The 21,551-nt window shown below is 35.8% G+C and overlaps 1 protein-coding gene across 37 annotated transcripts in view; it reads left to right on the top strand.

Moving 5' to 3' along the window:
- The window catches only part of RBFOX1 (RNA binding fox-1 homolog 1), an 862,353-nt gene that overhangs the window by 775,270 nt on the left and 65,532 nt on the right, over positions 1-21,551 (top strand). For 30 of the 37 annotated variants that reach the window (XM_069870203.1, XM_069870191.1, XM_069870193.1 and 27 more), the window contains 3 exons: positions 2,223-2,315; positions 3,993-4,053; positions 9,882-9,935. In XM_069870203.1, the coding sequence (XP_069726304.1) occupies positions 2,223-2,315; positions 3,993-4,053; positions 9,882-9,935 (208 nt within the window). The remainder of the gene's footprint in view (positions 1-2,222; positions 2,316-3,992; positions 4,054-9,881; positions 9,936-21,551) is intronic. The other 7 variants (XM_069870196.1, XM_069870205.1, XM_069870217.1 and 4 more) reach the window with 3 other exon arrangements.

Raw genomic sequence — 21,551 nt, 5'->3', positions numbered from 1 at the left:
TCTTTTCCTTCATTTTTTTTGAAAAAAATTAACTGGTACTGCTGTGAACTAAAAATGTTGATTCAAAATTTTGACTAAACAACTCCCAGCCCATGTCTGCAATTCTGAGAAGGGAGGAGAGAGCAAACAGAATTGACAGAATTCATGCTGTTGCTTGGTTGGAAAGATGGGTTCAGTAGCATGAAATTTTCTTAATGCCATCTTAAATTATGAGCTTTCTTCTTAAAGAGCTTTTAGATGTTGGGAGGGAGCAGCTGAAGAATAAATAAAAATTTCAAGTTGAGGATGACTTTAGGTTTTAAAAAGACAATGTAGGCATCTAAAACGTGGGGATTAGTGCTGAAGAAAGGGTTTTACTTTCTCCTGAACGCTCCTGGTGCTTTGGAGTAAAGAGAGTTAGGTCCTCTGAGTCTTGTGACAAGCGAGGTCATGGCTTTGTGCTAAAATTGTGGAAGGTAGAGTGGAGAAAACATGTGGCTTTAGATGTTCTGGAACTGCTGAAAGAGCACTTCTGAGCTCCGGCTTCAGAAAAGTGGAAAAAATGGAGCAACAGACAGTGTTTGAGGTCCTTTAAAAAGAACTGAACATAAATATTCTACTATACAGAAACATCACTTTCTGTATGATAAACTGGCACAAAGAAACGTGTTCTCTGAGTGGGTAAAATAACCCAACTAAGTGACATAATGCCCTTGATCTTAACTCTTTTTGTCAGTTTAAATAATGTTAGAGTTCATTTTTTTTCTCAGTGCTCGCTGTCTGTTTTGTCTTTGTTTCATGTTTGGTCTCTTCTTTGTATAAAATATACAAATAAATGCATTAATATCTTCACTATTTGGGGGGTTTCCTTTTTCTTTTTTTTTTTTTCTTAATCAGTCACTGTGTACATAAAGGGTAGAACTGCAGAGAGTAAGTGGGTGAGTACTGTCCACAAAACTTAGCAAATGGATTGGAGGATGAGGAGACATGATTCATGGCTTATTGCCAAGGAAGAGACCAGAGGAACGCTTAAACTCCGTAGTGCAAGCTAAAGTAACAGTAAAGAAAAAGCTTGTGGTAGTGCTTCAAATAAGTGCAGCAATGCCTGTTCTTTATAAAGCTGCCACGTGTAACTTGCAAATGTTTCGTGTTCTGAAACACCAAGGATACAGAAGCTTATTTGTTTGGATGAGTTTGGGAAAACATGCAAAGGCATTGTAGTGCTGATGTAAGAATTACTTCAAAGGGTTGGTGTATATTTCTAAAACGTTTTTCGATGTCGTATTTAAAAAAAAATATTTGCCATTGTAAGCAGTGTTTAATTTAACTTAGTACAATAAAAGAATTCTAGTAGGATTGGGAATTTTGTTGGTTTAGCGTAATATAAAGCAAGGCACTTGTCATAGGCAGAATTTCATGTTTGCTGAGTATTCTCCTGTCCCGCTAATGTGGGGTTCAGGAGTTTTATCAGTTGCATGCCCTGTATGTGGAAAGTAATATACAGAAATAGTAAATGAACCAGTTAAATTTATTCCAAACGTTTGCATTTTTATTCCTTTATCAGAGTTTCTTTTTCTGTTCACATCATGTGATTTTCTTTGATCTGTTAATACAAGGAAGTTTATACTTTGTTCTAAAAGTACTTTTGTTTTGTTGGTGGTTTTCTTTTCCTTTTTTCTTTTATGGAAAAAATAAGTAAAGGCTGTATAGTTTGACAAAAGTTTAAGTTACCCTAGTGTTGCATGGGAACAATGTTTCTTATGATCACAACAGCATGATTAAGTAGGCAATGTTTTAGAGTATATTGACATTCAGTGTTGAATTTTGTGCACATGTTTTTTATTTTGTTGAGATATCTGCATGCCATTAAAATGTGGTTCATTTTCTTTTCTCATTAGTTCATTTTTTTCTATGTGAAGACACTGTAATTTATTTTAATTTCATTTTCTTATTGTTAGATTTCTTTTCCTCTGTAGTGACATGTAGAAAGGTATTTTTGGTATCATTCTTTGAATTTCTCAGAGGGTATTATCTAACTGATGACAGAAAAAATTTGTTCACATTTGTCGCTTATTTATTGCACATCTCAATACAACTATAATTTTTCTAATTTGCATGTTACAGAAATGAAGCAAGAACAAGAAAATATTAAATTAAAGAGAGAGAACATAAGCAAACAAGTGGTCATTGACTGAAATAATAATGTGCATGTTGTTTTCCCCCCTTCTCCCTCCTGCATGCAGGGATTTGGTTTCGTAACTTTCGAAAATAGTGCTGATGCGGACAGGGCGAGGGAGAAATTACACGGCACCGTGGTAGAGGGCCGTAAAATCGAGGTGCATGTTCAAAATATTTTCCTTTTCATCTTTTTTATAAATGTCTGCTTCACTCTCATTTGTTGTTTCAGATGCATCATTGGTGTCTTCTGTGTGCTCCCCTTTCCCCTTCCCATTGTTTATATATATATTTATATATAAAGAGAGAGAATTTGGCCTTACTTGGGTTTTTTATTATTATTTCTTTTGTAATTATTATTATTATTATCATTATTGCTGAAAGGTTGATGACAGAATTGAAAAAAAAAATGAAAGCTTTGCTATTTTGAAGTTATTATTTTGGATGTTTTGTAAATCAATGGGTGCAGTAGATTCCAAAAACCAGCCAACAAAAAAAAGAAATAAAAATTGAGAACAACAACAAAAAAAAAGTGTGACAGACAAAACAAAAACAAACAAAAGGTTGGTTTTCTTTTTTTGTTTTGTTTTGGTTTTTGTTTTTTTTTTCTGCAGGGTTGATGTGGGATCCACAGTGGTTTTCAAAAAATTCAGATTGGGAAAGAAACATCCAAAAGACGTACAAGGAAAAAAAGAAACAAACCCAGAGTAGAGACCAACTAGTTTTAAGATTCAATTTTTAATGAAATCATCAGGCTATTTTGGCTGGATGGCCTGAGCTATTTGTATCTATTAAAAACCAACGTAACCGTATTTTAGTACCACTGGATCCCCTTCAATACTGCCTCAGTCGTATTTGTTAGAATAAAAAAAATACCAATTGAAAATGCTGTCGTCTTTTGAGTAAGATGTTGCATATTTTGCCTTTTCATTTTCCCCCTTCGACGGTAGCGCTTAGGGCCCTCACCAAACTCTCAGTAACCATGGTAACTGTATACATACCCATGCTGGCGATGGTGCTGAATGGTAAGTGGAGAAGTCCATCTGCCGTTTCACGTATTTAGCGCTGATATACCACGTGAATTTTTTTGACTTGTTGTATTAAGTTTTCTTGATGCTACATTTTTTTCTATATTGGTACGCCTGTAATTGAGTGTACGTTTTAAGCAAGCCTGGGAGGCACTGATTGGATTGAGGATATGACTTCGTGCACATCTTACTCAGATTGTTAACTCCATATTGTGTTAAATAATGCACCCTCTTTTTATCCTTTTGTTAGCTGTGATTTTAAAGCTTGAATGATTTTGTTAATTCTTGCAATGAAAAAGGCTCTTGTTCCAAGTGTTGAATGCTAGATGTTGCTTTTCCAATGGTACTTCTCTTCTAAAGGGTTATGTTGCACACTGCTAAAATTCGTTTGTCCCTTTTTTTGACATTTTCTTTGTTTCCTTGTACCTTGTCTCTTTCCCTTCTACTCCACTGCATGTTCCTTCATATAATCTTTTTTTTTTCTGTTTTGAGTATTTATTGTATCAGTGTTATCATGGAATACAAGCATGCTCTTAAGTCTTAAATTATGCAGTACCTTTTAATTTGCTTTTAATGTCTTTTTATTAAAGTTTAAATGATATGATGTTGCTTTATTGAAATGATTTGTAAGTTAAAATGGTTATGAAAGTAAATGTAATTATAAATAGTATGATTTTGTTATGCACCTGTTGCCTTTAAATTAAATTGCATTTTATTTTTACATGCCTAATAGCAGTAATAATGCATGCATTTAATAGTAATGTGGACCCTCCCTGTAACCCTTTCTAATCCAGTGTTCTATGTGCTTAGGTAAATAATGCAACAGCACGTGTAATGACAAATAAAAAGACTGTCAACCCTTACACGAATGGTAAGTGCACGAGATCTCAGTGCTTTGTGTGAACACATGTGAAACCTAACTCTTCTGCTGAACAGGTGAACTCTGCTACTTATAGTCCACATCTCCTGCATCTCCTTGGGCTCAGCCCTTGTCCAGTGACCTAAAACATGATGTGGCTGAGCATGAACTCCATCTGTGTAGAATGTTCAGCTAATTCACAGCCATGTAGGCACAACATGTGTCATTTTGTCTGACTGGAATCCCAGTGTTTAACCACAGTAGCTTTTGTGTAGGTAAATATAACTGATAGGAAAGTGTTATTCTCTCTCAGCTTTCTGCAGTGTTAATGTACAATGGTTGTACTAATCGGAGGATTCTGCTTTGCTTGGGTGATGGAGGTAGTGAGAACAGTAGGAAGAATGTCTCTGTCAGACATGAGATACATTTTAGTACCAAGACATGCATCTAGACAAAGATAATTTTCTGTGTCTTCCTTCTGCAATTGGTTAGAAAAAAAAAGGGTAAACTGTGATTGGGTGGTTCAGCTTTTTTTCCCTGGAAAAATCTAAATTCTGAGCTATTTAAAAGAAAAAAACCAACCATCATTCTAGTACCGGCTTAAGTTGATATAATATTAATGATAGAAACACACATTAATGATAGAAAAATAATCCATAGTTATTTGTAAGGTTTGGAAGCAACACATTTTAAAACTGTTTCTTTTGACAATGTTTGACCATGTGCTTGAGTTTGCATTTGCTGGTTCAGAAAATTCTACCAAGTTCCTCACTCAACAATGCCAGAAAGCAATATCTCAATTTAAGTTAATTGCAATTACATTTTCTAGTTTTACTAGACTGTATAGGTATGATTATGTACTTTTCAATTCAGTTTAGTTTTTCTCATCCAGTAGAAAGCAGATTAAATCTGTATGTATTTCAGTAAAGGTTTCCACGGGCAGGTTAGACTCTTTTCCATTTTTAAATATAGTGGATCTTATTTTCTGTATCTGAGATCTCATTACTTTTTTTTTTTAATGAAAGAGTCGTAACTTTTCCCTACCTCAGTAAAAATAAAATATAGTGATAATTTTCTATTGATGTGTAGTAACTGAGACTAGTTGAAATGATCTGGTGGTGAAGAAGAGTCTGAAAGTTTCCATGCTTTCTCAGAAGCTGTTTTCTTCCTCATTTTGTATGCAAATGTGAAACTTGGCAAGTGATGCAGATGGTAAACTCCATCTTTACTGGCTTTAAAACACCTCAGCTTATCTAGTGAAAGAAAAGTGAAGCTTGACTGGATTGCATAACAAGGTTTTGTTGCAAGAAGGAGGAAATTACCAATATGCATATGATACTATGAACTTTCTCTGCTGTGCCATAATGATAAATGGATAAAAGTAGTTTTGTCATAAATGTTAATGTGTATTTTTTATTCATATTATCATTAGGCCACAGAAATATTAATTATTAAATAACTTATTATATGTTGGCACATTCAGTGCTGAAAGAAGGGAATGCTGGAAATGTGAGTTTTTTAGGTATGTGGGTCTGGCAGAGGTGTAGCTCTTTGTCCTGCTCTACAGGATTGCTTAAGTCACGTGTTATCATTTATAAATACCCAAATCCACGGTGATCAAAATCTGCTGTTAAGTGTTTCCCACTGCCATGTCTTTCATCATCTATCTTGTTCCATCTGGCATAGATCTCATGAAGAGTAGGAAAGATCTTGTTTAATGCATGAAAAATAGTATTTAAGTTTGTGAGTCTGTATGTCCAAGGCGTTGCATGCCGCATATTCTTTTGCACACCTTTTGATAAGTATCTACCAAGGCAAACTCTGGTTGTACTTCATGCTTTTTGAATATTTTACTTTTCTTTTAATGTCCAAGATCCCCTAAAGTAAACATACAAGGAGAATCCTGTTCCTCTTGCATAAACATTGCAAGCAACAAGGACTGAAGTGTAGATGCACAAGATGTTTAATTTTGTTTAATCAGTGTTCCTGTTATCAGTCATCCTGACAATGCACTATTCTAGTTCTTTATCATTTTGTCAGGAATTAACCAGCATTATAGCTGATTATTAGATATTATTGTTCTCTGAAGTAAAGGTCTCTTCTTTTAAATAAAATATAAGGCTAGTTATTTTGTATTCTTCCACAAGCAAAGAAAAAAAAAACATTTACGAGGTGCTTCTGATGCAGATAGCTAGAAACTTTTGTTTGCACTTGCCCATCTCTTCAGAACTAATTCCTCTTTAATACATGGGGTTATTTTTTCAAGGAGCACTTGGTGACTGACATGTTATTGGCAAGTATTCAAAATGTAGTTGAGGCCCCTGTTATATTATATGAAAACATCAGGCACTAATATTTACTGTTAATTTAAAAATAAGATACGCTATATTTTGTCTTTCATTCCTGAATACTGCTCGTGGTTTGATAACAGTACTCATGTTGAAATAGGGTTGCAAAAGTCAGTAGATCTTAAAACAAAAACCTAGACTTGTTTAATATATGTAGCTTCATTCAAATAAGTGGTTTGCTTTTGCATCCTGGATTGTTTTTCAAATAAGCATGCCTTCTGATAATTTTTGATGATTCCTGAAAAGAGCAGTTAATAACTGCCCAGGTGCTAGGAGAGCTTTCTTGTGCAAGTTTGTTATCAGAAAGGATGATTTTGATGGCTGAGCTCATACGCTTTGGAGATAGAAATGCCTTTTCTTTGCTAATTCAGTGTCAGGAGATCTAGTTGTTAGCAAAAATAACTTGGAGATGTTTTTAGATGTTCCAGCCTATCCTGTTCATAGATATACTTTCTTCTGATGCCTGTATTGCATTTCAGGATATTCGTCCAAGTGTTGCAGGGAATAGAGAATCATGTTTAGATAGATTCACAGAACCGCAGCAGTGAATGAGGAACACGAAACAGAGATCAGTAGAGGGATGTGTATATTTTAAAGTTTATACTTGCAGTATCTTGAATTTGAGCAGTCTGTTGATCTAAACTTAGAATTTAAAACCCCAGATAGTGACTTTATTACCACGGTTAAATTCCTTCTCGCTTCTCTTTCCTCCTGTTTCCAAACAGGAGGAAAATAAAATGGATTCACATGGCCTCTTTCCCACCACAGCATTCCTTCAGCCATGGGTGCCTGTCTGGCCTGTGGAGTGAAAATAATCCTCTGCATTGCTGTGGCCCACTTTCTACCAAAGCTTGTTACACTGTGCAGTGGGATTATTCCTTTCCCTTTCGCGCGCTTAACCTTTATTCCTTTCATTGACCGCATGGGGTGGGGTTTGGAGACAGGCAGAGGGATTGTTTGTTTCTTTCCATGGTTTTTAAGTTTTGAGCTTTTATAGTTTCAATTTGAGGGGGAGATTAATATTGTGACAGTAAGAAAAATGCAGTAAGTTACACACAGTGGAGGGAATTTGCCTCCTCCAGCTGCTGAAGGAGGGTTACTTGGCAGCTGCTTGCTCGAATACATCAGTTCCTATCAGACTTGATTAACCCCCGCAGCTATGGGCCAGTGCATGGGTAGCTGACAAGATAAAGCTAAGTTTAATTACTGTTATTTTCACGATGAATGAAGTATTTCCTGTAGAAGCTTCAAAAAGTTAGATGAGACAGCCGTCACTATGAGAGAGGGAAGGAACTGAAAGATGAGAGTGGCTTTCAGCTGTGAAGAGCAATCTGCGTCTTCCCAGATTTTTTTCTTTCTCTCAGACAAATTGTGGCGCTGTTTGTGTAACTTAGAAGCTGAGAGGTGTCTGTCAGCTTCTTTGACAGCAAAAGCTGACAGATCTGAAATTCAGTCCTATCTTTCATTTTACATGGCATTGATCAGTGGTCTTTTGAAGAAGTAATGATTTTGAAATATCAAATATTCACTAGGCTATAAAAAGTTAGATTTTTACTGAAAGTCTCAGTCTTTGGATGATTTTCTATCAGTCAAAATTTGGCTAAGAGTATTTTTTATGCCATGATGTTCCCAATTATAATCATGTAGTGTGTAAAATTGAAGGTCAGGTGTAAATCCTGTGATGTTTTCAGAGGAAAGGCCATTTTAGCCCTTCTTGGTTGGCCATTTTTCACCTTGTATAATTGTCTTTTAGGTAAATATATATATATACACACACACACACCCCCAAAGTTGCTATATATAGTAACTGTTGCTAGCTCCTCAGAGCAGATTGCATAAAGTGCTGCTCTTCACTCTGCTTGAACTTATTAATGAGTTGCATTTCAAAAACACCCCTCAAGTTTGTTAATGAACAGTTAAATGCTGTTATGTGCTTCAGATGGAGATAACAGTGTTTTTATGCATAGGAATAGTTTTCTTTTGTGTTGTTACACTTTTCAGTTATAGAATGCATTATGGTTTTAGAATCCATTATGGTCTTCTACTGAGCTTTTGCATTACATGATATGGCCAAGGCAGAAACAAGCCCTCGCTAGAGTTTGCATTTAAATTCTTCTAATCTTGGCTCTTTTATTTTTGAAAAGCCTTCTTGTCCTTGTCTTGATTGTATTGTTTCCAACAGTGTGGTTATAGGATCTATTTGAAGTACTTGAGTATAAAAGATGCCTTTTCTTTATTCCCATTTACAATTGGTGCTTCCCACTCCTTTGATTAATATCTGCTTTTGGAAAACCCCTAATTTTTCAGTCCCAGTAGTCTAACTAATTGTTCAAACACTTTCAAAAAAGTAGTATGGATAGCGGCATGTTCTGTGGCATCTGGAATTAACTGGGACTGGATCCACCTGTGGCTGAGCAAAACACAGTAGTAACTGGCACTTCACCACAGCTGAGAATACAAAGTAGTTTGCCAGTGTTTTCTGCTGCTGTTCTCTTCAATTCCTTCGTGTTGTCTTCAGCATCACCTATGCTTTGAACACAGGCTCTGCTTCTGCATTGAGCCTGTGCACTCCAGGCTTACCTGGAGATACTGCATCGGGTGTAAAAACGTGGCAGTAATCATTTGGAGTTTGGCCAGAACACACAATACAGAACATGTCTTGGTTCTGTGCTTTGATTTTATGCCAGCTGTGGGAGGACAGTGATCATTTAAGACGAAGGCAATGATTGCATTTGTACCGCTTAAGAGCTTTGCAGAATGTGACTGCAGCATTTTCTTACATGTTTGCTGCTATATAGCAATACACTAACAGAATTTACCAGCTGGAAATGCAGGCGGTACAGTCGCTTTTGGTGCGTGCCTGTAATTGTCCTGTTTCAGTGCAGACAGTCTGATGAACAAATGCAAAGTCTCGCATTTGACTGGGATCCCACAGCGTGCGAATCTCTTTCGTGTCACAACAGACGTTTCCACACAGTGTCTATGATTTCATTTTCCCCCACAGTACAATCAAAATGCTCAGATTATTTGATTGCTCTGTAACATACACGAACGCATGCATATCCAAAACATTTATGTCCAGCAAATGAAGTGTTTTGGTCTCTCTGGCTTGTAACCAGAGAGTTAAAGCAATGAAAATGATCTGATCTACTCTGGTGCTGCGTGATACAGGGATGCCTGAACTAGCTCTGGCTTAATTCTGTAACTTAAGGGTGTAAGACCTTGGCAACTGTCCATTGCAGTAATTCACCTGGTAATTCACTCCAGTACTATTATGTCCAGAGAATGCCTTGTTTCATTACTTAGTTCCATACTTCAGAGTCTGATATTAAAGGTCAGTAATCTAAGATGCCTATAAAACTTTCATTAAAATGACCTTTTTTGAAGTTCTTTTTTCTGTGTACCTCTATACAAAAATAAAATTAAAAAATCATTTTCATTATTATCACTAATTGCAATATTAACTCCATTATGTTTTTATGTTTGCTGCAGGCTGGAAATTAAATCCAGTTGTTGGTGCAGTTTATAGTCCAGAATTCTATGCAGGTAAGGATTATGCTATAGTTGTCCATGCCAAATTTTATTTAACTATTCTTTAAAACATGCAGAAGTACAGAATATGCATTTGGTGTGAGGTTTGATTTCTTTGTTTGATTCATGTTATCTGCAAGTCATTTACAGGTTTATGATGCAGGATTGAAGTTACACGGGCATACTAAAAAGTTTGTATAGAAGATACATGAGTACCTTTTCCTCCGGAAACAGATAGTATAAATGAAAGGTACTGCTGGATAGTCTGTATTCGTGGAGATGCTCAATCCGCCGCTAGAGAAAGGTGAAGAAACTTTCATTAGTTAAAGGGACTTCGAGAGATAGAAATTGTTTAGTAGGACTACTTCTGCAAATATTTATTTCAAAAAAAGGCTGCCTGTAACACATCCAGGGCCATCTACTAAGATAAAAATGTTCCACTTAGGGTAAAAGTAGCACAGCAGAATGAAAATACTAACTTGGCATTCATGGAATTGCAGTATTTAGTGTAGGCAGAATTTATTTCCTTCCTTGATGTATGCCTACATTGAAAACAGGAATTTAACATTGATCTCGTTTGAGTAGTTAGTGAACCAGCCCTGAACCTGCATAAATTAGAAAGTCAGAGTTATTAGTCATTTTATATAAATGACTTTGTGTTAATGACAAATATAATAATATTCCCATAGTACAGTAATCAATTTTCTAATACATATGCAGAATTAACAACCTGACTTATAATTGTCTCATGAAGTAGGGCATGAAGAGTTCACATAGTTTGTAAATTAAAATCAATATTTTCAATCTCTCCTGAAGGTAATTTTCCTAATTTACTGGACTTTTCCCTAACATTTATTTTGTCTTTTAATTATAAAATGGCAGGTTATTGATTTTTTTGTATAACCTCCTAAAGTCCCAAGTGCATTTTTATTGCCAACACAAGGGAGGTGTTTGCCCTTCTTAATGAGAATCTTTAATTACCATTAGAAGGGTATTAATTTAATTTTATGAATTATGACATGCACTCCACCACACCTATGCAGAAAGTTCTATCTTCATGTATTTCAGTTTTTCTTTCTCTTTATCCATGCAGGCAGTTTGGGTCTTTTTTAAAAATGCATATCAAGTATATTCGGTATTGACTAAAAGGTAATTTTTTTCTCAGAATTTTGAACTTTCTTTTAAGCAATTTAGTTAAAAAAAAAAAAGAGCTCTGTGCATATCTCTTAAAGTTGTTAGAAAATGGGAGTAAAAGAGCAATACAGTTCTTGCATGCTGTAATAGAATACTGCAACTTATCTTCCCCTTTGGGTTCCCACCTTACTTGGAGAAGAAGCAGTTGCACTTTTGACAATTATAAAATTAAATACATCATTTTTTAAGACAGTCAATGTTCTAGTTATTTTGTGTAATTATTGTCTCCGACAATGTCATGTAAAATTGTACCAATTCTTTCAGAGTCAGTGCAAGAAGTTCCTTTAGCCCCTAATAAATGATGAAAAATTTGGCCACTTCTGAAGTATAGATGATACACTTGCAGAGAAACTGTTGATTTAAAGTACCTTTAATCTTCATAAATAAGTAAAAAAACAGAAGGTTATACAAAGCTGTCAGGATGGCACTGATGAATGGCAAATTCACCCGTTTCTCAATTGCTGGTGAAGACACATGCCGCAAGGCTTAACTGTATTGTACATCATATCTGCCAACTCATTTCTGTGATTAAATATTCCATCAGTGCGGGCTATAAGGCGGTAAAGCTTAACAAGATTCATAAGATGCACCACTTGAATACACATAACTCACTTCCTTGGATAGAGAGCACCCCGCATGCAAAAGAAAATTAGAATTGAGTTAAATTACTCCGTAAGACAAGATCAATAGAGAAAGGAAAAGATCCCCTAATGCAATGCAAATCTAAGATATAGTTATGTCCTGACAACTTGAAGCAGACAATTAAAGTCAAATAGGGAGGAACGCAATGTAAATCAACCCTAAAACCTTGAAGATAATGGTAAACAGTAGCACCAGCGACATGACTGTTATAGCTCTGCTTTTTTTCTGAGTGTACAGTTCTGTAAAAGAAAACCTTTACTGAGGAAATGCATGACAGCTAAAAGTAAGATACATAGCAGATGTAAAACAGACACTATCTAAGTAAAGTATTATTTAGGGACTGGAAAATACTATAGATTTACAAAACACTATAGATTTTTCTGTGTGAGTAGCTCTTCTAAGACTGTTTTTCTGACTTTGGAATGGTCGTGCTGTAGTAAATTAAGAACATACTAGAAATACAGCTATTTAGGTCATGTGGTAGCATTAACATGGATTTCCAGTGACATGTTCATGAAGTGAGATTTTAAGACTGATGAAATTCTGAGGCCTAGTAAGCCTCCCGAGCAGCTGCTGACTGTGAGCAGGCTGCTGAACAGGTTAACTGCCCTTCCCACATGTCCACTAGGAAGGCCTGAAATGACATTTCATAGAAAACGAAAGGACAAGGATTTCTTTTAATTTCCAGCATTTCACAGAATTCCACTTTTCCATAAGTATATGGTAACTCAGAGGTAATTTTTAAATAATTTACTTATGTCCATATAAACTTCTCCTCATAAATAAAAGGATACTCTTTAAAGTGCTTTTTCTCCGTATGAGAAAGAAATGCTTAATGACGTTATCATTTCCGTTTCAGCTTATCTTTTCCAGTAACCTACTGATGAAGTTCTTAGGCAGGATCTAATGAGGAAATTTTTAAGAAACACTGTGTGACTCATCTCACAAAGCCTTCATGCTATCAGGGACAAATTTGTCATTTATTTGTATATCCCTCTAGTTTTAAATCCATCCCATAGTGACCCATAATTTTGCTATGTTAAGCTAGAGTCTGTTATTTTCCCCCATACGCTCATCTGTAGCTGGCAAAATCCTGGTTTGCAGTTTGGTTTCTTTACTAGGAGTGCTCTGGTACTTTCTTACTGTAACCTCTTACAGTCTTTGTTTCCATGGTTTGTTATAATATCATTTTTACCTGCCTTTTTTTTTTTTTTTTTTTAAATATGGTGCATATTTTACCTGTAATACCTAGCCTTCCTTTCAGCCTTGGGCAGTCTGAAAGAGAAGCTCCATGTCGTTCCTTTCAGTTATTGCAGATCTTTCTTTCTTTTTCCTTCTTTTGGTTTTTGGAATTATCAGTTTTTAAGCAATGTATTGCAGTCTCCTTAATGGAATGTAAATATTGTTGCACCCTTATTACTACAACAGATCAATCCTTTGAAGCAGACAGACTGAAACACATGGTAAGGCCATTGTAAAAGTCCTTGTAAGTGGTAGAAAACATATATTTTAGGGTGCATACGTGTTGGAGGGGCTTCTTTTTGGCTGTTCCCGTATCCAAGGTGGGGTAAAAGATGTTACAGAAATTATCTGGATATCTGGTGGATCTTCTTTCAAGAAACAGTTGAACTCATGTGCCCCGCATGGGAAAATATTCTTGGCTGGTCATGACCAAGAAACGGTATTTCAAAAATTTCAAAATTTAAGTTGGTAGTGGAGAAGAAAGGACTTAAGATTAATGAAGAACAACCATTTGAGGAAGTCACGGAGCACGTCTCAGTGACAAGTAATGGAGATCCCATTCTCCTTTTACTTAAGCACTTAATTAACCCAGTGAAGAATGTTGTAGGCACCCAGTTTCTTGGCAGTTACTAGTTATCATTACAAGGTGGCTTGGTAAATTTTTCCCATCAGTTAAAATGTAGGAAAGAGGAAGAGCTTGTGCTTTTGACTATTTTGTATGCCCTCAGAAGACAGAGATGTTTTTGATGCCTGGGCCTTTTTTGTCATGCTGTGGATTTGGAAGCTAGCAGTACCCTCCAATAAGTCTATCTTCCTTTCACAAGTTTGTTTAAAACTTTGAAATACAATGTTATACATAATTGAGAAGTGAAGAAATATCATAGTACTATATATATAAAAGTGCACTTAAATAAGAAGAATCCAGGGGAAGAGTGGATTCCTGTATGTTTGCTAACACTAATTCTCTTTGTTCATGTCTTAAAGCATCTATTTCTGGAGTGTAAGAGCACCAGGGATTCATTTCATCTTTCTAGTGTTTCTCTTTGAATTTAAATGACTCTCGCATAAGCTTAGCAAATACCCTAGAAACACTTCTTAGAGGAGGTGTCTGGAGTTTGTGAAGCTGAATTATATGCTTGCACAGCAATTCTAATCCTAGGGTAAAAGTTCACTGTACCATATCTGTAAAGCATAATTATGGTGAAAATTGGCTGCCTGTCACTATATAGATTAATTCATTTTACAATTTGATTGCATACGCTTGGATTTGAAATTAGCCATTGACTAAGCAGATTTTTCCTAAACAAACATACTCTCAACATTGTTAGCTAAACAGTTTAAGTAATTTTCGAACTACAGAAAAAATTGATAATTATTTTTTAATATTCCATCTGTTATACAGAGATGCTTCTTTCCAAAGCATAAAACAAAGCTTTATCTGTTGTTTCAAAAATCATCATGTTAAAGTACCATCATACAAATGATGACATCCTAGTTAAATTAACACCACTGATGACAGCTAATGCATTTCTAAAAGTTCTGTTACAAGCCATTGTATTGGAAATCCTGGTTTATGAAAGATTAATAAAACCAGCAGAAAAATAGAATTCAGCATCTGTACTAGCTATTTACCAAAAAAAATCTTCCCGAATTAATTATGCCTTATGCTACATTACAATGAGTTTTTCATTAAAATGTATGCCATCATGAAACTGAACAGAGATTGTTCAAAGAATAATGCCAATGACTGCTATTTTTTTAAAGATTAATTTAGTTAATTGGTTATACATTTAGATCTGGAGCAAGGTTAATTGACCTATATTTAGCATTGTATTGAAGCCTGCACATTTTGAAGAGAAAGTCACAGATGCTATCAGTATTACCCTTTTAAGGATGTTTTGTTGGCTCAGATGTATGTTTAATAACACAGTATGCACTTAGGCTTTGATACTGTCCCTGTGTGATCTCTAAAGGAAAGTCCATACACTTGATTATTTCATGGTAAGTCTCAAACTATAGCTAGAGCTTTATACCAGAAGATAGAGAATAGCTTAAAAAGGAGTTCTGGCTTCTTCAGTGTAAATGTTTGGGAATTTTGACCACAGACTGGTATAGCGGAACCATTTGATACTGGATTATGGTTAATTTGTGCACAAATAGAATCTGGGAAAACAGAAACTTCATATTTGCTGAAAGTTGGAGTTCTTTCCAAACAGAGGGAGTAAGGTATTCAGTGGATGGCGGTGTGTAGATCTGTTTGGTTATTCATAAAGTCTTGCTGGGATGTAGGTCTTGAGTTTTCTGCAGTGCTTGCTGTCTTCTTGTACTTGACCTTTGGTGCATGCTATTGATGGTGCTGATTTTTTTTTTCATTGTTATATCCAACATGCCACCCAGATGATGGCAAGATGGTCAAGATCATAGTAGCAATAAGAAAATTGTATTCTTGTGTTACAAGTTAGTTGCCACCAAGTTAAAGTGTTCAGAATTACATTTTGACATTTAGTTTTGTAGTCAAATGATCTGTTCTGATGAGTTGCCAATTGCTCAAGCAATCCTGCTCATCTCAGATAGATACCTTTGTTTAGTTTAAGGCTGCTTTTAAAAGAGCGTTCTTCTTTAGTCCTTCTCTTTTCCCCTGTGAGCTGGTATAGTACATTTGAGCAACCCACACACAGATCTAGCATAATCCTTGTGAAATGCAATGGTGGACAACTTGGTCATTTCATGTTCATGGAACAATATTTTTGACACTGGACTACACAGTTCTTCACCGAATCACAGAAATATGGGTTGGGACTGACTTCTGGAGGTTGCACAGTCCAACTTTCTTTTTGAAGCAGGACTAACACCAGTGCTGCACTGCCCTCCTAATGAAAAACATTTTTCTAATGTCCAACCTAAATCTCTCAAGCTGCAGTTGCTGGCCATTGACCTTCTGTACTGTCATCAGCTACCATTCAAATGAGATTTTGGCCAAATCATCTTTGTAAATTCTCTTTGAGTAGGGAAAGCTAATAGATTGTCTTTTAACTTCCTCTTTGCAAGACTTAGAAAGTCAATTCACCCAACCTCTCTTCACCGGACATGAGGTCTAAGACCCTGCTCATCTTTGTTTCACTCCAACATATCCTCCCCAGTTTCTCACTATTTCAGTTGAACTGAAGTGGCAGTAGGTTTAAAAATTGTGTGCAGTATTCCAGGTGCAGCCTTGCTGGCACCAAGTGGGTGTGTGTTGGGGAAATAACAGCTCTTGTTTTGCTGGCCATATTTCTATGTTTCTTCTATTTTCACCCAGTATGCAGTTTGCCTAGTTTGTTTAAATGTTACTTTAATAAAACAAAAGTAAGCATTCTGATCAAGCAGGAGCTGCACTGCCCTTTTTTCTTATTACAGTGCTTCTAATTTCTTGTATATTTGTTCAAATGTTTTTCAGTGTGGATATAACTGATCAATGTTCAAAGGTATGAAAAGAAAGTTAAGTACTGTACTGACAATGAGAACAACCTTTTGAGGATTAATAATGCCTAGACTTTTCTTGTTTAAGTGTCATTCTGGTGGCTTGTAAAAATGTGGTTTTTGGTTTCCTGATTAATGAAGGACCAAAAATAAATTAAATAAATATGATGACAGCCTAAAGCTGTCTAATTATAAACATTACACTGAGATATATTTTTCCACAACTGTCTCCCTGGCCTCCTCATGTTAATACATTAATTTGCAGTATTAGCCTGGTTTTCAAGTAAATCTGACAATTATCCCCACTTGCCACATGCTGACTAGGGGTTTGCAGAGCAGGTTAGTAGATGTGAAATAGATTCTGTTTGCAAGAAACTGCACTGGGAGCTGTACTGACAGTTCCATGTGCAGATTGACTGTCACATATCACGCAGGTTGGGTTTTGGATACCACTGAACTGTGTGTGGTGGGGTTGTCTGCATCAAGGGACAAGACTAAACCTGGTCTGGATTAAATCCTCCAGACTGTATGTGATGTAGGTTTGATGTAGCTGGATAGAAAACCAGATGTTTTATAGCTCCTCTTAATGTCCCACCAATTAAGTGACGATAGTGCTTAGCCTGGATGTGCTCTGTCTGGACACAAGGTATAGGCTACAATGTGCATAGTAGTTGTGTGATAGAGTAAAAAGTGAGAATGTAGTTCAAATATCAGCTATGGGTATATGCAAAAAGCAATGGCTTACGAGTCTGTCAGAGGAAAATTTAAGACAAGCTACAAGGTCATCACTAAAAAACTTGTTTGTTCAGGACTGGGTGGGATATCTGCAATGCTAGATAATTTAATAGCAGTTATGCAAAGGAATAAATTCCTCTGATTAGAAAGAATAACAAAGTTAGGAAGATCCATGTGTTAGGATGGACGGTCAGGCAGACAAACTATTCTGAAATGTAAAGTAATGAAGTAATATATGAAATGTAAATTTAATACAGTTAAGTGGAATGGAAAACAACTCTGCTGTGTGTTAAACCTTGATTACATCTGTAAATTAATGCTAAAGCAGTTTTAGATTGTGTTGAATTGTATTCCAAACATATCACTAATGCTTTCTGTTTCATCTTCTGCATTTTTTTTCCCATTTTGGGCATTGGATAACAGAATCCCTGACACATTTGCATTGTAATTACATTTCATAATACTTATTGAGAGTAAATTTCAAAATACTGAGTTTTCATTCGTTTACTCATCTGTGGAGGTAGCTGAGATGAAGCTGTGCTTTATGATGGCACAATCTCTGCCAGTTTGGCACTGTCAGATTTTCTTTGTGAAAATAGTTTTGGGGGAATTCTTCAAGCAGACAACTGCTTCTAGTAAAAGTGAGTGTTCTGGAAAGTTTGGAAACATTGCGTTACCATTTTTATGATGTTTTTTCATGCTACTGAAATTCTGGAACCTGAATGGGCTAGGGAAGAAATTGAGTCACTAAAGCCAGGATTATGCATGATGATTCAATTTTTTGTTCTTTTATATTCTTAGCTTGTCATTCAGAATAGAATTTATTTGTAAGTTAAAACCAACATCCATTGAGGTAAGCAAATAGAACTGAGGGATTAGCAATTTGCATCTCTGCATCTAATTGCATTAGATTTGCATCTCTATGCTATCGATTTACTGAAATAGGTAATTTACACAGAAAATAGTGTCTTGACACAATATGAGAGGATAAAGTATAAACGCATCTACTTGTAATCCTTCCAGGGTCACGGTGAAACTGTAGTGTTCGTGTTTGAGCAGAAAGGCTCCAGTTTCTTTTATTCTGTGATTCTATTCATATTGCAGTCTTTTTTTCATCAGGCAGGTGTATGAATGTGACTCATTTTAGTTATCAGCAGAATACTAATGTATTTTTATATTCTCAGTTATCCTATTTTGAGAATAGTGTAATTCCAGCTCGGAGTTTGTATTTATACTTCAGCATTTCTCTCATGTTGTTTTTTTTTTTTCCTCAAAGTTAAAAATGAACCAAGATCATTTTACAATTATCCAAGTGTAACCATCATTTACACATCCTTTAGTCTGCTAGATGGATGTAGAAAGATTTTCAATTTGTGTGCACCTGAGTTTGTGTGTATACAAATATATAAATATATAGTAAACATATTTTGTAGGGAAGATAGTAATGGGCAATACTGACAGTACCACTCTATTTTTCACTTGATTATATAGTGCATTTCTGGTTTTAGAAGTTTTTGGTGACGATATGTGAATACAGATTTACATTTGGACGGCAATGATAAAATTTCACTAATAGGCACAGTAAATTCTGTAGGCTTGTTATGCGTTTTTGTACAAGCTGCTGCTGAGTTTGTGTGACATAGTGGTTTCATTCTGGTTATGAGACAAGGAATGTCTGTGGCTGATTAATCATTTTTAAATTATATTTGGAAAGGGCAGTTGATTGTAAGAGTTTTACATTGTGAATGAAAACATTACATAAATTGTTCCTGCGAAATACAGCCCATCTGCAGTAAGGTTGGCATGTTAATGAAACTAGAAGTCAGTCACACAGTGTGTGGTTTTAAGCTGGCATTACTTTGCCAAATACCAGTAGTACCCTGGCATAGCCTAAATTTGCCACTAAACCCCAGCGATTATGCCATGCTGCACTGGCAAGGTATGTTTTCTAAGGCAGTCTTTGAGAATTTTACTGGATCAGTAGTGAATATACATTCAATTTACAATTTGTGAAGTAAGTGAAGCCTTAAAGCAAGTCATTGTGTTGTGATGTAGGAAAAGGATGTTGGCATGGGAGCAGAGCTTAAAAGAATTTTCTGCTTCCCTGTGCTATTCACAAGGTCTTTTCCAGTCTAAGACACTACCAGACATGTTGGTAAGTAGCTTGATGACTGCATATAGTATATCAGATCTTGGAGAAGGAGAGATCCTTATTACCTTGTGATGAATTACAGATGCTAGAGAAGGAAAAGGTGGGGAGAAGAGGAATCAGGAGAGCTGCAGACTTAGTTGCTCATCTGATTTTTGCCTATATGATATAAACATCTACCAACCCTGATATGTGACTTAGTATACTGGACACTGAACGTAAATTACAGACAAGAGAGATCTGTTTCCCAAAAGCCTGGAATGACATGAACAGCAAAGAATATTGGAAGGATGGCTTACAAATTACATTTGTTGTAATGTGTTGCTGTTGCCTGAGTCATTGTTCTCTGAGTCATTGCCTAAGTTCACTGAGTGTTTTTGTGACACTTTGAGAGAGAAGTGATAATAAAGGAACATGCACTATGCCTAGAAAAGTGATTAAAGGAAAACTGGCATCCATCATAAGTAACAGAATTTTTGAATGAAGAAATCTCATAAAATGTCTTTGAGACATACCTCCACCACCCCAGCCTGGTTGGTTTTTGTGGGTTTTTTTCCCCCTCCTTGCTTCTGATAACCTAGTTGAGATTATATGTGGGTCAGGTACTTATTACATATGTATAAGTGTATGTATAGAGCAGAAAGTCTCATTACCAGTGGGAAGTACACCCAGCTTATTCAATAATTGAATGTATTTCAAGTTTGCTGTCAGAAGGCAGTATAGTTACTGATTTGGACTTCACGGACCTCACATTTGGACATCAGCTACTTTATATTCTACTTTTCTACCAATTCTCTTGATTAAATGAAACCCTATATATAATTTTGAGGGAATTAAATGTAGGATTTTCTTAATATTTTTAAAATATTGGACAAAAAGGAGATGTGTATTTTTTGGATGATGCTACTCTTTTCCTTCTTAATAACAGATGAAACAATTCAATGTGTCAACTATCCATGAATGTTTGTGTTAAAATCTGAGGAGTATTATTCTGTTGATAGAAAGGTCCTAAATAACTGTAGGTGCTTACAAACCACTTTTTATTGGGAATTATCAGCACATTTAAAAGCGTAAGGCTGAGCAGTTTGACTATAGATAATGAAATCAAGAGAACACTTGCAACTATTATGTATTCAAGATACTCTCTTTGAATTCCCTAGTCAGGTAGGACAATAGAAACTAACATACACATTGTATAACAGTGGCCTTTTTAGTTAGGTGTTTCTATGACACATTTTGAAATAACCTATCGTGGAATAATATTTCAGACCAGAACAAAGATAATGCTGCTTCTGTATGGAAAGCCCAATATTAAATTACACTTTTAGAACAGTAAATCAGGAGCAGACATGGATTGTTTATGGGAATCTCTGATACGCTAGCAAATCTCCTGATACGTTCATGAGAAATGCAGCCTTATATTTTTCTTCATGCATTGTATATTGAAGATGAATTAAGCGTATAGGAATAATAGTTTTAGAAAAAGGTACAAAGAAGAACAGTGATCAGACTGACAGAGAGAATATCAAGCTATGTAACAGGCAGCTGTATTGGGAGAAAGGAAAAATGGGATGCAAATCACTGAATTTAGTAAGTAATGCAGCTTTTAGGTTAGAGTTATAAAATAACATTTTATAATAAAATAGACAAAATGGGACACATATTTTTAGCTTTTGTTCACTTTTTCTTGTGGGTTTGTTGGGTTTTTCTTCGTAAATAATATTGTTGTATGTATGAGTTGATACTTAGTTGCCAAGAGCAGTAAGATGCTGTTATTGGTAACACAATAGAATAAATATGTATAAAGAAGAGCTGCTTTACCTGGGGAACTCGGTGCACAATGGATGAGCGTGATGTAATCTTCACTAAATTTCCTTGTATGTAGTAGCTTGCTTGGTTTCCTATATTATAAGCTCTCATTGTAGCTACCTAGTGTGCTAATACCCAGTGCAGACCAGCCCCGCATATTGGCTTGATGAGACGTAAGCACTGAAAATGCCGATGTGGTTAACATCTTGATGGAGGTAGTTGCACGTTTTACAGAACTCCATGCCACTGTCATCTTTGGAGCTCTCTGAAGAGCTTTATAGGAAGCTGTGGTTTTTAGGATTCCCAGAGTGGAAGCAGGAAATATTTTTTTTCCCCTTTGTCTCACTTGTAACTTGCTGGGGTTTTGCCCTGGTTGTAAGAGTACTGCGGTGTCACTTCTG

This window comes from Phaenicophaeus curvirostris, chromosome 16 (assembly GCF_032191515.1).
Source record: "Phaenicophaeus curvirostris isolate KB17595 chromosome 16, BPBGC_Pcur_1.0, whole genome shotgun sequence".
NCBI classification, from domain to species: domain Eukaryota; kingdom Metazoa; phylum Chordata; class Aves; order Cuculiformes; family Cuculidae; genus Phaenicophaeus; species Phaenicophaeus curvirostris.
Note: the sequence above shows the minus strand (reverse complement) of the source record. Positions and strands in the feature narration are given on the sequence as shown.